General features: G+C 51.1%; 1 protein-coding gene across 1 annotated transcript in view; it reads right to left on the reverse strand.

Annotated features, from left to right (window-relative positions):
• Positions 1 to 17,865, reverse strand: part of WTIP (WT1 interacting protein) — an 86,004-nt gene extending 68,139 nt beyond the window's left edge. The window contains exon 1 of the mRNA XM_051805812.1: positions 15,348 to 17,865. Coding sequence (XP_051661772.1) covers positions 15,348 to 16,755 — 1,408 coding nt within the window. The 5' untranslated portion in view covers positions 16,756 to 17,865. The remainder of the gene's footprint in view (positions 1 to 15,347) is intronic.
• Between the last annotated feature and the right edge of the window lie 3,437 nt (positions 17,866 to 21,302).

Raw genomic sequence — 21,302 nt, forward strand, 5'->3', positions numbered from 1 at the left:
TAATTATATCCATGAAAATAAGGGCAGCTTTTACTAAATCAGTGACAAGTCTCTCTACTGTGTTTCCTCTGTAAGGCTAAGAGTGAAGTACAAGTTGGTACTGAGCTGGTGCCTACACATCCCTTGCTTCTCCCACTGGTGCCTTTGAGAGATGAATGATTTTATAATTTCTGGAGAGGAGCTAATTGTTCATTTTAGAGAAGGAATCATTGTTTATCCTCAATTAAAACAGCTTGTGCTTCACTCCAGTACCAGTCACAAACCACCTTCTCTCGTTGTCTTTCACCACAGGAGAGAGATGTCTCCTCAGGCAAAGCAAAAAGCCCCGAGGGATCACCCAAAGTGGTTGCTCCCCGTTGGTTTTCAGCTGATGGGAGGCACAGCTTTTATCCTGCAGTGCAGTCAGTGACTCAGCTGACAGCCATGGCTGGTGTGCCAAGTGCTCTGCTTTCCCTGCTTCCCACCTCCAGGGAAGCCTCCATGGCACACCAGGTAGGAAGAACATGTCTCTCTTTCCCTGAACCAACAGATGCTCAGTCAAGGTGTGTGCTGTCATCTAAGTTAGCTGAGCAACTTGCACCTCACCATGAAAAAAAGATGTTTTCTTATGCAGTGAGAGGTTTAAATCCTGGCCAGTACCTCAGTCCTTCACCTGCTGAAGTAGGGATAGCTCAGCATCTGCTGCCAGCAGGACCTTCAGCTCAGACCCAAAATCCTGGGTGTCCCCCAGGCTCCAGCCTCCTCTGCCCCTGCACAAGAGCCCAGGGCACCACCTGCTACTGTTTCTTAACGACCTGATTATGGACCTTTTTGAGAGAAGAAAACTTGAACTATTTTATTCCTATTCAGGATTAAGCTCGTGGACTGTCCTCTGTCCTGATCTACCCTCCAGCCTGCACAGAACAGAACACCCTTATCTCACTTCTTCCCTCCCCCAGCACTTAGAAGTTTGTGCCCCGGCCCTGAGCTGCAGGATGAAAACAAACATGCAACTGTTTGTTCCAAAACGGTCACACCTGACCTTGGAGTCAGTCTTACCCTAATTTAGATCCCAAGAAAACACTTACTCTGTTGTCTTAAGTCAACTGCTTGGTGAGAAACTGTAACTTGCACAGTCAAAAAAATTCAAATTATTTGTTTGCAGGCTCGTTCAACACTTTTTCTGGCTGGTAACCGATTTTTGGGGGAACAGTAAGTGTTCCAGCAGGAAATGGTGTGTGCAGAACTGAGCCTGCACAGCAGTGTACCCAAGTCCCAGATCTTCCTTTGAAACAGGAATTTCTCTCCAGCGTTTAGGGAGATTTTTTGCACATCATAGTCACCTGGATGTGCAGCTCCTGTCCCCTGAGAAGGGCACACTCCCATTCTTCTCCCTGCATTTTCGTTGCATCCTAATCAACTTCACAACACGTAAACGCAAAATTAAAGTTATGACCTAACATTCTCCCACAGTGCCTCCATAATTTGGTGCCCTGCTCAAATTAAAACCAAAGTGGTTTTATCCCACTTTCAGCTCAGCCCTGGTACCGGTGCTCATGGACCAACAAATATTGCCTTGAAATGGCAAAAGCCCAAAAAACAGTGGGGGAGACACAAATGCACGGGCATGAGCTTCATAATAAAGGTGAAATAATGTATTTCTCAAAAATTTAGGCAAATATTACCAATGTATTTGCCAGAGCTCTCAGCTGCCCCCTCTCCTTTTCTTGAGAATCAGATTTCTCTCTCCCATTTTACACACTGGGTAGGAACACTAGGTCAAAAGCTTCCTAAAAGCACGTGCTGGTGAGCAGTGGGCATTCCCAGAGTGACCCACCCTCTGTTCCCTCCCACCCCACCACTGCACACCTTCCTCTCTGCTTTAAGTACCAAAGCAAAATTCAGAGTGACCTTGAGGACCAGAGCAGCCAAATCCTTGCAGAAGCCTGGTCTCTGTACAAGCCCACATAGGCCTTGCCTTTGGGAGTTGAGAGGGGACAGGAGTCAAGGCAGGGACAACCCCCACCCAAAGATCAGAGGAGAGAAGAAAGAAACTCTGACAACTGGGATCAGCCCATGCACATCACCCTCACCCAACGTGCCCAGCACCCTCACCCTCACCCAATGATGCGGGATGAGACAGCTGGAGGAAGAGGTACCTGGATGGAAAACGGGAAAGTGGAAAAATTCTTTCCACTTGGTACCCTGACACCTGTGGTGTCACATCCAGCTAATGTTTGTGCCTGGTCTTGTGCTCTCAGCAGCCTCCCAGAGCCCCCCTCACCCCCTTCCACAGGTGGGGTTCAGCTCCATGCTGGAACAACACCCAGCACTGCTGGGGCTCAGGACACTCAGTCCCCAGCCCTGCTCCCATCCAGCCACAGTGGCCCTTGGCAGCCCCTCAGCCTGTCATCCCATCTGCAGAGCAGGGTTAGCAATTCCCAGGCAGGCACCCTGTGTGGACTGACCAATTTGGGAACGGAAGAGCTCCAAGCCAACACTCGTTATTCAGGGGGTACTTAGTCAGAAAAGCAAAACTAAGTCCTTCTCCTGGACCTTGCAACATTTCCCTTCTCCGACCTGGCAATAATCCAACACAGGGTTTCCCAATTCTGCCAGTCCAAAAAGCAAAACACCCAGTCATTTCAAAGGAAGTTGTGCCCACAAAGGGGCCCAAGATTTGGCCTTCAGCTCAGGAGCTCTGGGTGTTTTGTTTTGTGGGTTGTTTTTTTCCTCTTTCATGAGCTACAGAGGTAAAAGCGAGATGGGGGTGCCCAGTCAGAGCCAGGCCACCCCTGTGGCCAGGGGGGTTTGAGCTGCTCCCCACTCCTGCCCATCATCCCTCCTGCCACCCCCATGGGGAAGCCAGGCAAAGCCCCTGGAGGTGGGAAGCAGGGAAAAGCAGAGCTTCACACACTTGGCACACCAGGAAGCTGATTTGCAACTCTGCACTTGGCACTTCTTCAAAGTGTTTTCTTTGGGAGAGCCTCTGGGGAATCACCTCTTTCTGGGATGGTTCTTCACTGGCCTGAACACCTCCCAGGTGTGGAACAGGGGCTGAGAAAGCCTGTTCCCAAAAGAGTTAACAGCAGTTTGCTCTTACATAGCATGCAAGGCTGTTTCAGCTTAACCCAAGCCACCCCTTCTCTTTTCACATTTTCTTAATAGGTCAGGGAGGTTTTCTTGGGTCTGACTTTTTAAAAAGTATAGTCTAGCACTCCAGAGTCATTCCATCCCACGTGGAATTGCCCCATTGCTCTAGGGCAGTGTAGGATTTGGTGAATGAATTGCCACATCTCTGCCCTGCCAGAAACTACTGCAAGGGGCAAACCTTGCCTGTGCTGCATTCAAAGCTCCAAGCCCAAACCTGCCGTGGATTTGATTTCTCTCCTCTCTCTGAACTGGGCAGTGACCTGTTTGCAGGTGTTGCTTGTGCCCTGCACCACTCTCCAAGACTGGCAACACCTCCCAGCACAGTCACTCTCACCAACCTCACACAGCAATGTCTCCCTCAAAACTAACATACAGAAGGGCTGGGAGATTCTCTCTGTGGACCAAGCAAAACCACCAGCTTTTTTCTAATTCTTTGTAAGGCAGCATCTGAGACCAGCACCTGATGGCTGCCAAAAGTTCATTAAAAAAACATAAGTTGTCATTAGTTTCTTGGGAAAAAAAAACAAAAAGGCAACCAAAGGAAGCAACTGGCAATAATACTGAGAGCCCCCAGCACCTCCTGAGCACACCCAGGGTCAGGGTGATCTCTGCAACCACCTGCAGGGCAGGGGGAACAGGGGGCACCTGCACCACCCGTGTCTGTGCCTGTCCTCTGCTCTGTGCACCCCCCTCCAGGTTTAGGTCTGGATACCTTTAAGGACTTCTGCTCTGGGCAGAAGACAAAAGGAGGAAAGCAGAGGATGCACAACTTCACTTCGGGACACAACCTCTATCCCAACATATGCATCTTCCACCCATCTCCTGTGAGCAGAGCAACTTGGGAACTCTGTGCTAAGAACTGACTTGGTACAAGCTGAAAAGGTCAGCAGGACAGAGCATCACAGCCCTCTTTTACAGCATTGACTCCACCTGTTCTTTGTTAGTTACATCACAATTTGCAGGAAATTGGTGCCTGTCTGTCAGATACCACATTCCCAGACAAACTGCACATCCCTTTTACAGCCCCAACACAGAGCAGTGATGATACCTGACCATTCCATGGTGGGCATGACCTGGCAAGTGCAGAGGCTGCTGGACAAGTCAGGGAGAGAAACATGGCAAGGGTAAAACACTGATGTGAATTTACTTATTCCCTGATCTCTGTGGTGTAATGAAAACAATTAGAGATGACTCCAAGAAACAAGTCATTCATGCCCTCATGACCTAAACAGGACTGTCATGAACGAGGCAGGACTGGATTTATCACGTGTTCCATCTCCTAAATAAAATTGTAATTAGTTAATGCCTTGCATGAATTTTATTTTGAGATGCCTTGAGGAGTTTTTTCCCCTGCGTTAAGGCACTAAGATCTACAACCAAGTCATGGGGGGCTTCCAATGGAGCAAGTGCATCCCTTGCTCTGAACCACTTCACAGGGTTGCACCACAGAGGCCCAGCCCTGCTCTAGCCAGGAACAGGTACAACAAGCCAACACACTTTCCAAGACAACTGGCTACTGACCTACACCTCAAAAAATTACATGCTTATTTCTCAAACCAGCTCAAAATTTGGACTCTAACACACTTGATTGGTGTGCAGATCTGTTTTCCATTGAGTGTTTAGATCTGGGAAACATGGCTTTGATTAAAAGTGGGCAACCCCCCAACTGCAGAGAATTTTCACATAACTGCCTGGCAAAAAAAAAAAAAAAAAAAAAAAAAAAAAAAGAAAAATAGAGCTGCAACAGTTATTACCATTCATCAGAACTTCTGCCTTGTTCCCTGAGGAATTGCCTGTTTCCCCCACGTACACCTGAGAACTGGGATGCTCAAGGTTAACAGCATGGCAACTGCCACAACACAGAAACACTGAGACATCCAATATTTTACCAATTACAGCTCTTTCCACTGCCTGCTACACACAGTTGTTTTGCCTTAGCTGATGCTGGGCTCCAGTATCTTTTGCTTTTTCTATCTTTTTTTTTTTAAATAAAACAAAACAACAACAACAAAAATTAATCAACATTCTTAACTTAGTTACAGCGAGATGGAAAGGAGAGTGACAGGTGAGACAGTCCCAGAGACTGTGGGTCTAATCCTGCTACATTTCATATGGATGACAAGAACAGACAGGGCAGGAGCCAGCAGCACATGGTCAGGTTAGTACACTTTTGAGCAGGGGAAACCACGGATAAGTGACAGAATTTATCCACTATCCCCTTGCTCTGAACCATTCCAGGGATTATTTTGCAATCATTCAACATTTGGCCCAAAAAATGGATTTAGCAGGAATTTCACACCAAAAAAAAAAGGCAGAAAACCAAGGTCCTACTCTAATGCTACTGAAGGCAACACCACAAGGGCAGGCAAGCAGAATCAAGCCACAGCAGCAGAGCCCTCTCAACTCAGCCAGGTCCAGGCTTGACTTATCACATTTATTAACAAAGTCACACTTCTCCCTGCTTTGGTAGAAACCCCTCTCTACCAAAGGTTTCCAATCAACCACGCCCTGCACACATGCTGCAGTTTTGCACTTGCTAAAGACACACAAAAAGGAACCTCAAATTACCTGCTAATTTAAGTTCGGGACACCTGTGAACAGCTCCCTGACCTCGTGTTTCAAGTCCAACAACACCCGACCCAAGAGGGAGCCGCGTTCAGGACTTTCCCAAAGCTCCCCAAACCCCTGGCCGGCAGGGCCAGCACAGGAGGGACACTGAGGAAGGGCAGCAGGACCACCCAACCTCCAGCCCAGGAGCTTCACTCCCGGGATCCCGGGGCGAGCTGCAGCACAGCACAAAGGGTTCTGCAGTGACCGCCAGAACAAAAGGGTATTTCCCAGGCCTGCGAGAGGCCACGGGCTCTCCACAGACCACAGGAAATGTGATCCAAGCCAGCTGAAGTATCTAAATATGCACAACTGTCAAACTGCATTTAGGGATGGCTTTTTGTTTCTCTTTATTTTAACTTTGAAATTTTCTAATTTTTTCTCAGTGGCCGCATTAAAAGGAAGAAAACATCTTGTTTTCACTTTCCAGAAGTTCTGAGGTGTCACAAGTGAAACAGTTCAACAATTAAATAAATGTTTGGATGGCCAGGAAAACATCCGAAAGTCCCTAGCAGTTCTTCCTCTATAGCCATCTACTTTTCACAAAAACTATAAACACATTTTGAACTGAAACACACCTTGTTCAGCCAAATTCTTAAAAGACCAATGTTACATACCAGGCACGACCTTTTATAACCTGTTAAATGCCTCCTTGTTGTCCATTTGATCCACTCCCTGGCTATTTCATCACAGTATGTGATATTAATATTCTTTACACTTGCACACTGCCTTCCCTGCACTTCTCCCAACATTCACAGACACCCACATCAGCCCTCACAGCTGCATTTCAGTGCTGCTGCCTGCAATTAAAGACTTTACACTTAATCATCTCCCCCAAATCCAGCCTTAAGTATTCATACTGTTACTCCAACCTAATCACATCCCCCTTTCACAGTTATTTGGTTTCCCATCCCTGGCACTCAGTTCTCTGTTGGGTACCTGAGCTCCCAAAAGCTCACCAGGAGTGCACAGGCAGTGCGTGGCACCCACTGGCAGAGCCCAGCCCAGCTCAGCCCTGGTGGCAGCAGCAACAAAACAGCCCAATACATCCCTTTATCCAAGCCAGGCAGGAGCTGCCACTTCTGCCCCTTCTCTCAGTAGCAGGGAGGGTCAGGGCTCACAGCTGAGGGCACTTGTCAGCACATGTGTCCCACCACAGCCCCAGCACCACAGAGGTTCAGACCCAGCTGCCTTCAGGTTCTCGTGCAAAACCTGCCAAAAGGAACTTTTCCAGCATCTCAAATTTGGAAATAGGTGTCACAAGCAATAAATCCTTACCCCTAGCTGAGTGCCCCTGTGTGAGCCCTTCCATGTTTTACAGGCACAGTAGTTCTCAGCTGAGCATTAAAGGAGTGTTTGTGCTCTGGGGTGCTGGGGTTTTTTCCTTAATGACTCATAGGCCTTTTCTTAAAAGTTCACTGGAACACGTAAATGTGACATTAGAGATTTAGTAAAATTGTTCCAAAAAACAAGGAATGATGTTTCAGACAATGTGAAACACTCCAGCTGGAAGAGAGACACGGCTTTCTTGGCAGTTTTCTTGTGCTCCTCTGTCTCAGCACAGTAACAGGCAAGGCTACACTGATAGGGAGTTAAAGCAACACAGTGAGGTTAATAGGAAGAGATAACACATACCACAGAATGGAACTATCTGCTCCAATGTACAAAAAAAAGGACAAAATGCACTTCCAGAGACAGCATTCACACAGGCACAGTGAAAAACTGCATAAAAATCCTGCCAAACACCACATTTATTGGTCCCTCATCAGCACATTTGCTAATTTTGTTCAGAGATGAAGGCTGCTCCCTAATAAGCATCAGGAATCCTGCTGCCAGCCTTGGGAGCCATCACACCCCTGGAGCACCTCCAAGCAATGCCACATCCCAGCCCCAGGTACTCTGCCCTGTCAGCACTTGAACCTTCCAGGCAGCTGAGCACAGCCCTCCAAAGAGAGCCTTTTTAAGCTCATAATAAAACTTACAGACATCCTACACATTCCTGCACTTCATCCTTTTATACTGCTTCAGTTTTGGTTTATATCACACATTCCCATCCCCGTCAGAGAGGAGGCACTTTGTCCAGGATGGGCACAGAAATCAAGCACCACATTATACCCTCAGACACCGAGTTTCTCCAGCCACAGAATGAGACTGTTTTGGACACAACCAATGCCAACAGCAGAACTGCTCCACTCTGACAGGCTGTGAGACAAACACAGACCTTTGGACACCCAGGGAGGGACTGTACCTCCCCTTCCCCCAGCAGGGCCCACAGGGTTCCAACACCTCCATCCCAACAGGGACAGCTGCCCAAGCACCTCCTCGGAGGGCACTGCAGGATTGCACCCTCTGCCAGTGCCCAGGCTGGGTCTGGGACAAAGGAGATGTCTTTCCAACCCTGTGGGGCTCCAGGTGCTGCCAAGGACACCCCCAGACTGTGATTCTGCCAATGTGATTTGGAGTACTGTCCTGAGAGAACTTTTGGGACATGTGATGTAGGTAGGAGGTCAAGCCCAGGCCTTACTAAACATCTGCATTAAGTGTTCTGGTTTCAGTAAAACTCTTTGGCTTATCACTGTTGCTTTATTTCCTTTTCACTGCTGAACAACCCTATTATACACCTGGAAATTACTTTACCAGGTTTGGGGTTTTCTTAATAATAATTTTAGCATTTTTTAGAAGTAATCAGTCTAGTATTAGCAAATTCTCTTCCTCTGAGAGTGCTTTCTAAGCATCCAATATCCACATGGCTGTAAGAGATGTTTACATCCAAATTTATTAACTGTGGATACTAAGGATTTCAGCCCAGCATCTTTGCTGCTACCACAAAGCCATCAGTGGTAGCACACAAACCTGTATCATTTACACATTTTAGATGTAAAAATGATACAACTTCAGGAGTGTTTTCATTAAAAAACATCAACTTCAATCACACTGTAACAACAGCTACTTTGACAGTTACCTGTTCCTTCACAGCAGGGTCACATTTCTACTCTGCAAACTACAGTGGCCACCGAATCCATTAAACTCATTAAATTGGGATTTACTCCAAATTCACACGTCACTGTGTACAAATCTCCAGTGTGTGACTGAGCATCAAACGGGACATTTGCACACATAAATCTTTGTGGAAGATCCAGCACAGAGGAAACAACTGCCAATACAAGTTAAACAATGCTGGAGAACCTCTTTTTCCTTTCAGTCTGGCTTAGGGTGTCTCCCTGACCCCTCCAAGGGAGCAGAGCTGAGGGGGTTGGGGCGATGGACACGGGGTGTGTTTAAAAGCCTGATGTTACTTCTGGGAATTTGAGAGCCTTTTACTTGAGGAATGCAGTACAGACCTGGCTCAGACCTTGTGACAGAGCCCTAAAAGCCGAGCAGACCCAAGGAATTGCTCAGTGTTTCACACAGAGGCCTCGTGGCTCTGCAGCCACGTGGGGCACAGCACGTCCAAACCAAACTCCACAGGCTCCACTCAGCCCTTGCCAACCCTCCCTCCCCCTGGCACACTCCTGCATGCCCAGGGATGACCTTCACTGGGGGACACTCACAGGGACATTTCCCAAACCATGAGGCAGCAGCAGAGGGTGACAAACCAGGAGCTCCCACACCACAGCAGGACTTGTGCCTGTGCCAGCCCTTGTATCACAGATCCAACCCCCTGCACTGGAAACCTCACCTGCCCTAGCAAAACACACGGCAGTTCTTTGGAAGCCACCATCCCCCTTGCAGGCAGTGCTTTTACAACAATGCAGAGAGAGCCCAAGAGTAAAAGCACAAATAAAAAAAAAGAAACAAAAAAACCACTTGCCATCAAACAATACCCCTATTCACAGTCAAGTTTCCTGCAACTGAAGGTAAGAAAGCTTTTGTCCCCATTCATATAACACAGGCCTCTGTCAAGTTATAGTCACCCAAATTCCCAGCAAATGTTAATTGTACACATTACACACATCCAGTACTTGTTAAAATATAAACACATATTCTGCATCTCTCCCCTTCTGTTATTACATATGACACAGTTTATCACTTCCCAACCTCAGGGAGGCTCACAAACACGTGCATGGCTAGCAGGGACTGCAAGAACCCATCCAGGACCACTCCCACATCCTTCATAGCACATTTCATACCACAAACAATGCTATGTTGACTTGGGTTATCACACTTATTTTTTGCAGCCTCTTCTTTCCATTGAATTCTTTCTATATTCTCTCCCCTGCCTTCCTACTCCCTCCCTTCGAATGATCCTCTTTTCTCTCTCACTATTTACCATTATTTCCTGGACCCACTCAGGAGGGCAAGCCACTCAGGTAGCTCGAGCCATGAGGATGCTGCTGATTCACACTTACCCAGCACCTCTCACTGCAGCTCTTCCTGCCCCTTCCCCAGTGAACACACACCTCCCTTGCCTGACCCCTTTTTTTGAAGGCTGTCTTGCATTTTGGCTAGAAAAGCCTGACCGCTCTTGACTCAGTTTCAGCAATATATCTGGGAGATCAGCAAAACCAAACTCTGAGGTACACGGCCTGTTTGAACCCTTCAGGAGACCACAGCATGGAAGTTTATTTCTATTTAGATGTTTGCTCATCAAAAGCAGATTTTTCACAGAACAGCCTCAGCTGCAAATGCTGAAGGATCTCAGCTGAGTACCAATGTTGAATTGATTTCCAGGACCAGAAAGAGAAATATAAAGTAATTCTCAGATAATAAATCTTTGCTTACTTCCAAAACCAATATGATGTATTAACCATTATCTCTATTTTGATAGAAACAGGGAAGATCTAACAGTTCTCAAAGAAAGCTTCAGGAACCTCTAAGACTGAAAAGAACACTTTAACAAATCTCCCAAGTGTTCCTGTCACACACTGCCAGCTTCCCTAAATTGCATTCAGATTTTCCAATTTCATCTCTAAGCAATGCAGCTTGTGAGATGACCACTGTTACCTGTGTTAACTTTGATCTCACCTGCACACACAGAACAAACATGAGCACACAGCTCTGAACTCATGAGCACATTGTAGAGCTCAAAAGCTGATCCGGATTTACATTGATGACTATGAATGTAAAGGGCAGAGAGGGCCTGGATGGGTCAAGGGATCTACTTCTTCCCTTCATCTACCTACCAGGCCAAAGGCTTTTCATCAGGATTTCTTGATGGTGCTCCAAAAAATGTGTGCTAGGTGGCTTTCTGGGAAGACCTGGGAGCTCTCAAGAGTCAAGCCTACTTGCAAGGATAAGCATGGGCTATTGCTAGACAGAGGACTAAGAGTTATGAACAGAAACCAGACTTTGTGTCTCATTCTGCCACATCAACCCATCCCTGCTTCACTTGGTAAACCTTGCACAGGACACCAGGAAGGGGCCGTTTTCCACAGGGTGAAGGGTTGGACAAAGATGCCCGAGGAAGACAAGAAAGGTGACAGCTCTGTGACAGGACTGCTTGTTTCTCCCTGAGGAGCAGCACAGCAGGGATGAACTTGCTGTGCTCTGCACACCAGCTGTGAGAGACGGGGAGGGAGGGACTGTGGGAGGGGAGGTGGCAGCAAGGGGTGGGGAAGGCACTGAATGTGCCGAGATGGGGAAAAGCACCTTCACAAAGGGCACTGGCTGCACAGGGGTGCTGAAGGACAACAGCACAGTTGCAAACTTGCTAGTCTCTCTCCAGGCTTTGCATAGGCAGGAGTCACACTCCCCCACCTCCCTGGGCTCACAATGCCTCTTGCATCTCCTCTTTAGTTGAAGATAATTAAGTCACTGCTTGTGCTGGATCTCACCACCCTGACCAAGATGAGCAGACAGCCCTTGTGGGGCGATGGCTGCAGCACAGCAGGGGCTGTCAGGAGTAGGTGACTGCTGCCTGCACCCCTCTGTCAACTCTGCTTCCATTTCTGACAACACACCAGTGGAGTCCCAGGACACACAGAGAAATCTTGTTCAAAAACAACAGCCAAATCAGCATAACTGCTCAGCATAATGACATTTCCCTGCCCAGTAGCTGACAAGCCATGGGTTTACAGTCAGTCCCTCAAAGACTGCATGACTTTGATGAGCATGCCAAAATCCAGCTTTTGCCTTAAACTGTGTTTTTCAACACCTAGACATCAGACTGAAGAATTCTGCAAAGTAAGTAGGATTTAAGACAGCTCCTGAGCTGATGACTTTCCGACACCCACAAATGTCCTGTTGACACCTCAGGAGGAACATTCAATTTCAAGAATATTCCTGAAACAACTCTGACAATTCACCTCACCATGTACGAATGTTGAGCTGAGAACAGTTATGAAAGTGAGTGAAAATACTTTTTTATTATGTCTCTTCTCAGCATCTACCACTAAACTAAGCACATTTACTAAACTGTCAGTGCCTTGGCAGGAGACAGACAGGGGGTCTCAGAGAGTTGAGGATGAAGCAGTTTGGGCAGGGGCTGCATAGGAGGCAGCTACAAGGGAACGAAGTCCCACAGCTATGCCCAATCCAAGTGCAGGCTGCTGCCAAAGGAAGGGTCCCAGCCTCCTGGAGCCCTCTGTCTGCACCCTCTGCCTTGGGTCAGCTCCAGCCATCTCTTCAAGAAGGATGAACAACCCTCCCTCCCTCCTTCCTTCTCTGCAGCCTTTGTTTTGTGTCAGATCAGTGGGTGCATGTGGCTGCAATGTGTTGCTGGGAGCACATGGAAGGGCAGGGTGCTACCCCTCAGCTGTGCAACTGGGCAGAGCCCTTCCCTGACAGCACCAGCATCTTTAGTCAGATTAAACCAGTTGCAGAAGGGCATCCTCCTTCTCTCTACCTTTGCACTGAAGCCTGTGTGGAGACAGGGAGGATGGAGGAGGTGAAGCAGTAAAGCCAAGCTCCCAGCACAGCACTGCTCAGAGCTCTTCATCCCAGCATGGGCAGACAGCTGCCAGTGCACCAGACCCGAGGGCCTGCACACTGCTGGGCTCCCCCAGAGCCCCTCCACCATGTATTTATCTGTCCCAGACTATAGGTTCCTCCTGCAGCAAAGTACTGAGGTGTAGGAAAGATCCAGGGACTACCAGCACAAGTGTGGTTAGGGGAACACTCAAACAGACCCACAACCAGACTGAAGGCAGGGTAGACCTGTTCCTTCTCCACACAGGACTGGTTAGTCCTGTACCCTCAATTTCAAAACAGCACACTGCTCAATTTTCAGTTTTACTGGGGGCTGGAGCAGAACAGCAATGATGACAGGACACAGTAAATACCCAGTGTCCTCACATTTACTCACTGGACAGTTGATCTCATCTAATTAAGGAGCATTAAACCATCTCCTCTCTTTCCTCTACCTTGTTAGACTATTGGCTCAACAATTCTGTTCTCCACAGGCATCACAGAACACCCACGGCTGCCTTTGGAGTGTGCCAGACAACAGTGCTATAGGAGTGAAAGCGTAAGCAAAGACTTCACAGCTGTAGCCTGTGCAAGCTGCTCTACAAATCAAGGCATTTTCATTGCCTCCTTTTATTAATGTTGTTTAAGACCCTCTCAGGTAAATCTAACTAAACAGCAGACTTCTCCCCCTCCTTGTCTCTGACCCGATAGCCTGTGGTCATCCCTGCCAACCTCCTGTTCACTTGCTCAGCCAAAGCTCAGCATTCACCTACATGGATGATCTGAACCAAAAACGTGGGATCAAGTCCACCAGGATTTATCAAAACCTCAACAACTCACAGAAATCAACTTTCTCTTTCAAAGCACTCCAGTTTTCAGGGTTTCATCTGTTTCCAGGGTGCAAGTCACCTCAGTGCTTCTTTGTGCTGCTCCACCACATGCTCTGTAGGCACAAAGGCACAAGCTCACTGCTCATCCTACACTGGCTGCATCTCCCGAGGTTTGGAGCATGCTGCAACATGTTGCTATGGAATACACCTGCAAGCAGTGACACTTGCAAACACTTATAAATAAGAAAACCCACCCACAACAGATTCCCCTTGGCTCTTGGAATCCCTGATCGCACACTCAGCTTTCCCAGGCCACTGGAAACACCTCCCAGAGGCTCAGGACAGATACCTTGTTTCTTACACTGAATAATCTTATTTCTCAATCTCTCTCTGAATATCATGTCAGTTTGGAAGGTAACATTTCCTGCAGTTCGCGTGTTCCGAGCCCTCCCATCCAGCTCCTGCAATACTCGAAGTGAACCGTTCCTGCCCCTCGGGGGGGAGGAGCGCCGTGCCAGGTGCCAGCACTGCAAGAGATGCAGCAATGGGTGATCATCAGCTTTCTTTTGAAGCCCAGACAGACGAAGGCAGGCAGTAAACACTGCACTCAGCTTCCTTTGTCAGGGCACAAAAGCTTGTAGAAATTATGCCACTGCAGTTTACAGAAGGGTTTTCCCAGTTGTGAGGGTACCGCTCACTTAGTACCTCCACCGGCCGGCCCAGCTCTACCTCCCTACAAGCATCTCCCAGGCAAACGCATGGAGCCCTGCAACTCCTTCCTTCCATGTACAGAACGCTAATGTCGCGCCAAACCCAAGCTGAATCTCGTGTTTAAATCAGGTAACACACGTCTCCATCTCAGGAACGCTCACGCCGCTCAGGAATCACACACGGCCGGAGAGCCTCTCCCCGCGCCCGGGCAGCACACAAAGGCACGGAGATAACCATTCCCTCCCAGGCCACACACGGGGCTCGCTCATCCACAGCCCCTCACCTTCCCGGGCCTCCTCCCCCCTCCCCGGCAGCTCTTACATCTCCGCTTACAGCCCTCACTCCTCGCTCAAGCAGGGAACGAACTCTCCGAGGGCTGCCCGGCTCATCCCCAGCGCAGGACAAACGTGGCACTATTTGCACGCTCCAGCATCAGCTTTTCACGGGCATTTCTGGCCTTTGCCACACAGTGCAACGTAAAGACAGGTGAGCTTAATCCCAACTACTGTGGTTACAAAACATGTTCACGCATTTCAACAAGTTACTTTTCTTCCATAAAGAAGCAACAAAAATCCAGGAAATGACAAAGGGGCCGATTTATCCTCAGCAAGGACTGAGGGCTCTCCTCCAAACTGCTCCCTGATCCCAGGGATGACACGGACCCCTGACAGCCTCGTGTGCTCAGCAGACCCTGCAAGGCCTCGCGGGGCAGAAACAATGCTGGGCTCCCACAGGTGCTCTCAACTAACACAAAGATTGCATCGAACGAGGCACTAAAAATTGCTTCACCATCGTCTACAAAAGTTACCATAGACTGAGAGCATCATCGCAAACACCACAGGCTCTGGGATGCTGGAGGTTTAGGGGGAAGCTTCAGCAGCCCATGAGGAAGGCAAAGGAGAGAGTCACTGTAAGCCCCTGCTGCACAAACAGCTCCCGTAACACTTCAGACAAGCCTCCCATCCGCACGTGGAAAGGAACCATCGCACATCCTGGCAAACCGCGTTAGGAGCAGAGACGAGAGAGATCACATACCAGGAACGAGCTATGGTGCAAGCATTTCTGACACCAGACAATGTTTGTGGCGACACGGGACTTCTGCAGTCACCTGGTCCAGAGCAGCCCCGGGCACCGCACACCCGCCCTGTCCGCGGCCAAAGCCCCCCGGCCCGGGCAGCCCCGCACGCCCTCCAGCCGCCCGCTCCCCCCTGCCCCACTCACCGAAGTACTCCTTCTTCATGTGCATCTCCAGCTCCTTCTCCAGCTCCAGCGTCAGCGCCTCCAGCCGCCTCTCCGCCTGGCTGGGGCCGCTCTCCCGGCACGGCGTCACCTGGTAGGGGAGCTTGAATTTGGGGGCCGAAGCGGAGCCTTTGGTCGGGCTGTAGGCGTAGGGGGGCGGCGGCTCGGGGGCGGCCGGGTGCTGCTGGTCGTGCCGCGGCGGGGACTGGGCATGGATGCGGTGGTGCACGTCCAGCTCGGGCACCGCGCCGTCCTCCTGCAGGCCGGGCCCCAGCAGGGAAGAGCGGGGCGAGGGCAGCTGCAGCTCGGGGTAGGCGCTCATGGAGCCGCGGGAGCTCCGCGAGCTCTGGCTGGAGATGCTGGAGCGGGGGCTGACCACGGCGGGGGCACGACCACCCTCGGGGCCGCACAGGCTGGAGCGGGGGCTGGCCAGGGCGAGCCCGGGGCCGCCCGCCCCCTCGGGCTCGGCGCTGCCCGACGGGCCGTACCTGGAGTCCGAGTAGCTGGAGCGGGGGCTGGCGGTGCAGGAGTACTGGCTGGCAGTGCTGGAGCGGGGGCTGGCGTGGCGCTGGTCGTAGCCCATGCTGATGCCGCTGGTGCGGTTGCTGCTGGGCTTGCTGCCGCCGCCGTCGTAGCCGGTGAGGCTGGCGCGGGGGCTGGAGTGCTTGCTGGTGTCGCTGGCCGTGCTGGCGTAGCTGGAGCGGGGGCTCAGGGCGGCCCCGTCGTACTGCACCAGGCTGGCGCGGGGGCTGCCGAACTTGTCCTGCCCGGGCACCACCAGGCTGGAGCGGGGGCTGGAGAACTTCTCGTAGGACAGCGCGGCCGCGCCGCCCAGGCTGGAGCGCGGGCTGGAGAACTTGCCGTGCTCGGCGGCGGGGCCGGGCGGGGCGGCGGCCAGGCTGGCCCGGGGACTGGCCGCGCCGAACTTGCCGTCCGGGCCGCCGGGCGCCCGCCCGCCGCCCTTGGCCACGTAGCCGCCGTCGAAGGCGCTGCCCGCGGCGTAGCGATAGCCCTCGGCCGAGTAGCGCTTGCCCTTGTCGGCGAAGCCGCTGTAGCAGGGCAGCGCCACCTCGGAGCGGGTGCACAGCCCCTCCTCGCAGCACGGCTCGGCCGCGCGGCCGTTGGCGCGGAGCGGGGCGGCTTTGCCGCAGGGGGCGGCGGGGAAGCCTTCGGCGGGCGGCGGCGCGGCCGAGCCGTTCATCTTCCGGCCCCGCTGCTCCGCCGTCATGTGGGCGGCGATGACCCGCTTGGTCTCCTCCAGGTCGGGGTGCAGCGCCAGGTCCCGGCGGCCGCCCCGGCCGTACGGACCCTCCGGGCAGGGCTCGTACAGGGACAGGTCCTCCATGAACTTGGTGGCCTTCAGTGCCATGTCCTCCTCGTACTTCTCCATGCTCGGCCGGAGCCCGGCGGCCCGGGGCGGGGGAGGGCGGCGAACTCTCCGCGAAACCGCAGCCCGGAGCAGAGAAAGAAAAAGGGGGGGGCGAGGGGGGGGGAATCCAAAAAAATCCCTAAATCCAGCAACACAAAAACCAGCCCAAAAGAAAGCCCCTTCCCGCGGTCCTGGCGGGGCAGCGGCGGGACGCGGCTCCTCCTGCGGGGGCTGCGGGGCGCGGTCACCCGGGCGGCATCCCGCGCTGGGGGCTCGGAGCGGCCGGGCTGCCCGCGGAGCGCGGCCGGCGCGGTCGAGTAGCCCCTGTGTCACTTTCCAGCCTTAAATAAGTTGCCCGGTCCAGTCAATGGCGCGCTGCGCGGAGGAATTTGCGCTCGGCGGGTCCCGGCCCCCGCCGCCCCCGTTGTCCGCCCCGCGGCGGGGCCGCGGCCCGCCCGCACCCCCGGGCGGGGGGAAGGCGGCGGCCGGCCCGGAGGGGCTTCGCGGCGCGGCGAGCGGAGCGCGGGGCGCGGCGAGCCAGGGACTCCTTTGTGTGGGGCAGGAATGCGAGGAAGGAGACTGGGCGCTGCGTCCCGCTGGAATGTAGTTAATGCCGGAGCCAAACAATGATTTTCCCCGAGTCAGGCAGGGAGAGGCGGCCGCGGCGCTGCTCGGCGGCGGGGTCGGCAGCTCCCTCCTCGGCTGGGCTGGCCGAGCCCGGCCCGGCCCGGGCGGTGCCGCTGCCCCGGCGGGGCTGTCACCGCACCCCGCTCCGCGGAACCCGCGCTCGGGGCGCCCCGTCGGGAGCGCTCGGGGGTCCTCGCCCCGCGTGGAACTTTCCGGGACCCGCGGCCTCGTCCCGGGGAAGAGGCGGCTCTGCCCGCCCACCCCCGACCGGGGGGCGCCCCGGGCAAGAACCGACATCTCGGCAGTGCTGCGGGGCCGGGGGTGCGGGAACAGCCCCGCACCTGTGCGGAGCCCCCAGCGCTGGCCAGGTGACTGCTGAAAGGACCTGTGCTCGTAGCACGGCAGCTGAGGGTTGTTGCCAGTTATTTATTAAGCCTTAAAAAAAAACCCACGCAGTGCTAAGACATATGATAAACATATTGTGGCCTAAAGCAATCTGTGAGCTGACGGGAGTTTAAAAAAGCAGCTACTGTCTGTGTAACTGCGAGAGCTTCATCTGTTGATCGGTAACAAACGCCCCAGCACTGCTTTCCCATTTACATCTGTGTGCTCACGGAAAAGGCTGTCAGAAAACCACCCCAAAACGGCTACTGAGCCGAGACCCCCGATACTAAACTGCAGCCTACAGTTCATTTTTTTGGCAACTAAGCTGCAACTCTCTGACAACCATTTGTGTCGATGGCAGAAATGCTGACAAGGCCCTAGCAAGGGGTACCTGAGGAGTGTCCTTTCACTGCTGGGTGCTGGGCACCCTGGGAAGAGAGAAATATGTCGCAAGTTTGAGCTATAGGCACTGCTGTGCCAAGAACATTTTATTCTGTTATCATACCTAATTAAACATTAAAAGCAACTGTGTACTCAGAAATGTCCCCAGCTGTGGAGGGCAATTGATTGGCAATCTGTTTGCTTGTGTGTGCAAAAAAAAAAATCCAACAAACCATGTAAATGTGCAGAGCAAGATCTGAAAAGCAAATCTGTTAGACATGGCAGAGGCAGTCCACTGTCAGTGTGCACACCCGTAGGCAAACACCACTGCTCTTGGGAGTCAAGTGCTCTTTTCTGTGTTCACATCTTTCATTACACTTTTTACCCATCTCCTAAACAAGCTGTTACCACATGCTCCTGCAGCTTTACTACTTGTGGAACAAGTTACACTTCACCTGTAGCCCACAGGTGTGTGATGGAGGAAAGGCCTGTTGCAGTTGTGTCCTGATGCAGACCATGCCCAGCTCACACAGCACAGGGCCCTCGGCAGCAAATGTGCCCCAGCACCGAGCGGGATCAACCAGCCTTCCAGTGCCTGTCCCACTTGCAGCCTTGGGATCAACCAGCCTTCCAGTGCCTGTCCCACTGCAGCCTTGGGATCAACCAGCCTTCCAGTGCCTGTCCCACTGCAGCCTTGGGATCAACCAGCCTTCCAGTGCCTGTCCCACTGCAGCCTTGGGCTCGCTGGTAACTCTGTCAGCAAGGACACAACTGTGCTGTCAGCCACGTAGCACAGACACCTACCTGCCGAGAACAGAGAGAGGTTCCTCCCACAGAGCACATGGAAACCACCATCTGCTTCATCTGCCCCACCTGGGACAAGGTTTGTTTGCAGCAGTGGGCATCCCATGAGCTGAGCCTTCAAGTGTACCAGGGCAGAGCTCTGAGGCCTATACTAGGCTGTTCTCTCCTGGTGCTGACTTTGCATCACTTACTGCCAATTTTCGTAAGGTTGTCTTCCTGAGAAACTGGGAGAGGCTCATGGACAAGATGGGAAGTCGATCCGTCAGAGCACATGTAAAGAAAATTAATTTCCTCTATTTTAAGCTTAAGATTTTTTTTTTGGTTGGTTTTTTTTTAAACTTTGCAACATTACATAACTTTACTGTTAATCTAACAGAGTGAGTAGGACATATTAGGAGGCCCTGCCAGCGTGCTAATGCAAGGAAGCATTTTGTGCAGGTATCTTTACAGCAGGAACTGCAGAGCTAGTGCTGTGGGAAGTCAGAAGTGTAAGCTACAGCAGGGGCTGTGTGTCCTTCTGTAGCTTTGTCCTTCTGGGCCACAAATCTGCCCTTGTTCTGCCTTTTGAGGCAGCACAGTTCTGTGCTGCTTCTGCTGCCAGCAGGTTTCTGCAGGAAGTCTATTCGGACCTAAGTCATTAAACCACGTGTTGTTGAGTATGAACTCATGGGAAAAACATACTGAGGACTGAGAGAATCTGGGGAATCTAAGGGCTAGTGAGCAATGTGAATCAAATGATAAAAATCACTTACTTTATTGTTTGAAAGCTTATACTTGATAAGTAAACCCTCAAACAAGGCCCAGCCAAGCGTGCTCAGTCCTGGGCCAGAGCATCCCTGTGTTCCCTCTCAGCCCTGCTGCAGGGGCAGTGCCACTGACCCCCTCTTCACCAGGGAGTTGTTCTGCCATCCACACAAAGAACATCCCATTTACCCCCCCTGCAGCCGCAGGAGTGGAGCACAGGGGTGACATCAGCACGTTCAGAGCTGCTCAGCACCCTCGGGCACTGCCTACAGAGCCCATCAGCACCAGGCTGGGCAAGGAGTGTGGAGTCAAAGCTGCTCTTTGACTTCGGAACCACTTCGGAACCGTAGGCTTGATGATGATGTACTAAGTACCCCATCATTCTCCTCACTGTTATGTAGATGAAAACCCAAAGCACTGGAAATTACAACTTGACAATCCTGACCTCCATCCCTGGAGATTTTTAAAAAGAGACTGGATGTGGCACTTAGTGCAGTGGTAGTGGATCAAGGGTTGGACTTGATGATCTCAGAGGTCCCTTCCAACCCAGCTGATTCTGTGATTCTATTCTATGACCTAGCTTTTCCCCCACCTAATATTCAATATACTTGCTTAATTGTAACACCCAGTAGTAAAATGTATATACTGCAAGAAGACTCATACTTTGCAACTAAGAGCACAAGAGCTGTCAGAGTATTTTAAAAGCTGAACTTCATTTCACTGTTTGGTGTGGTAATCCTTGTGCCTGATTTTGTGTTATATGGTAAATCAGATTTTAAGGAAAGCCAGCTGCTTCTGTTAAATAAACTCCATTGTCTGAGACTTACAGGGAGCAAAGCAGCCAGGTGGAGTTATTGATCTGTGAATATCAGCTGGCTGGGCCTCACAGGCAGCACACTCCTGCTCCTGGTAATTCCCAGGGCCTGCAAGGGAACACTGCCCAAGCCAAGAGGCAGGGAGACCTGCTGGGGGTTTTGCTTCCTTGCTTGCAAACAGTTTATTACCAACAAAGAAGGGAATCTGTAAATGTAAGAACTCACTGGGGAAACCTCAGCCCTCTTGAAGACAACAGCAGAAATCCCACTGCCTTGTGTTGCCATGTGTGTTCTATCAGACCTGGGTTTACTGACAATGCAGGAGGGAGCTCTTTGTCTCACTTCATCAATTTAACAATTGGAAGCTGCCTATTGAACTGGATGCTGCCTGATTTTCTGCAATTTCCTTCTTTGTCTCCAGCAGTAAGAAATCAATGAAATTATACCTTGATGTCCACAAGGTTTTCCAGTTTTAAAATTGATTGGTTTCTTGGTGAGGAATGTTAATGATTATTCTTTTTCTCTAGTTTCTTTTAAGCCTGATGAAAAAACCCCAAACCAAATGAACACAAAACACCAAAAACCCTTGTGAAATTCATGCAAAAATTATGAAGAAATGTTTTTGTTTTGGGATGGGAGACTGAAGTTTTAATTGTCTTTGAGACGGTAGCTGTATTGGGTTTATATTGCTTGTTTTGCTTGTTTGGATCCTGTATGTTAATTTGTGTTGTGATAACCTTAAATATAAGCAAACATTCTGGAATATGAAGTTGGGATATTAACATTGTATTTGGACTTGGGTGATTTGTTTGC

Source organism: Manacus candei, unplaced genomic scaffold, assembly GCF_025592945.1.
Source record: "Manacus candei isolate 608988 ecotype Guabito, Panama unplaced genomic scaffold, ASM2559294v1 h1tg000065l, whole genome shotgun sequence".
Lineage (NCBI taxonomy): Eukaryota > Metazoa > Chordata > Aves > Passeriformes > Pipridae > Manacus > Manacus candei.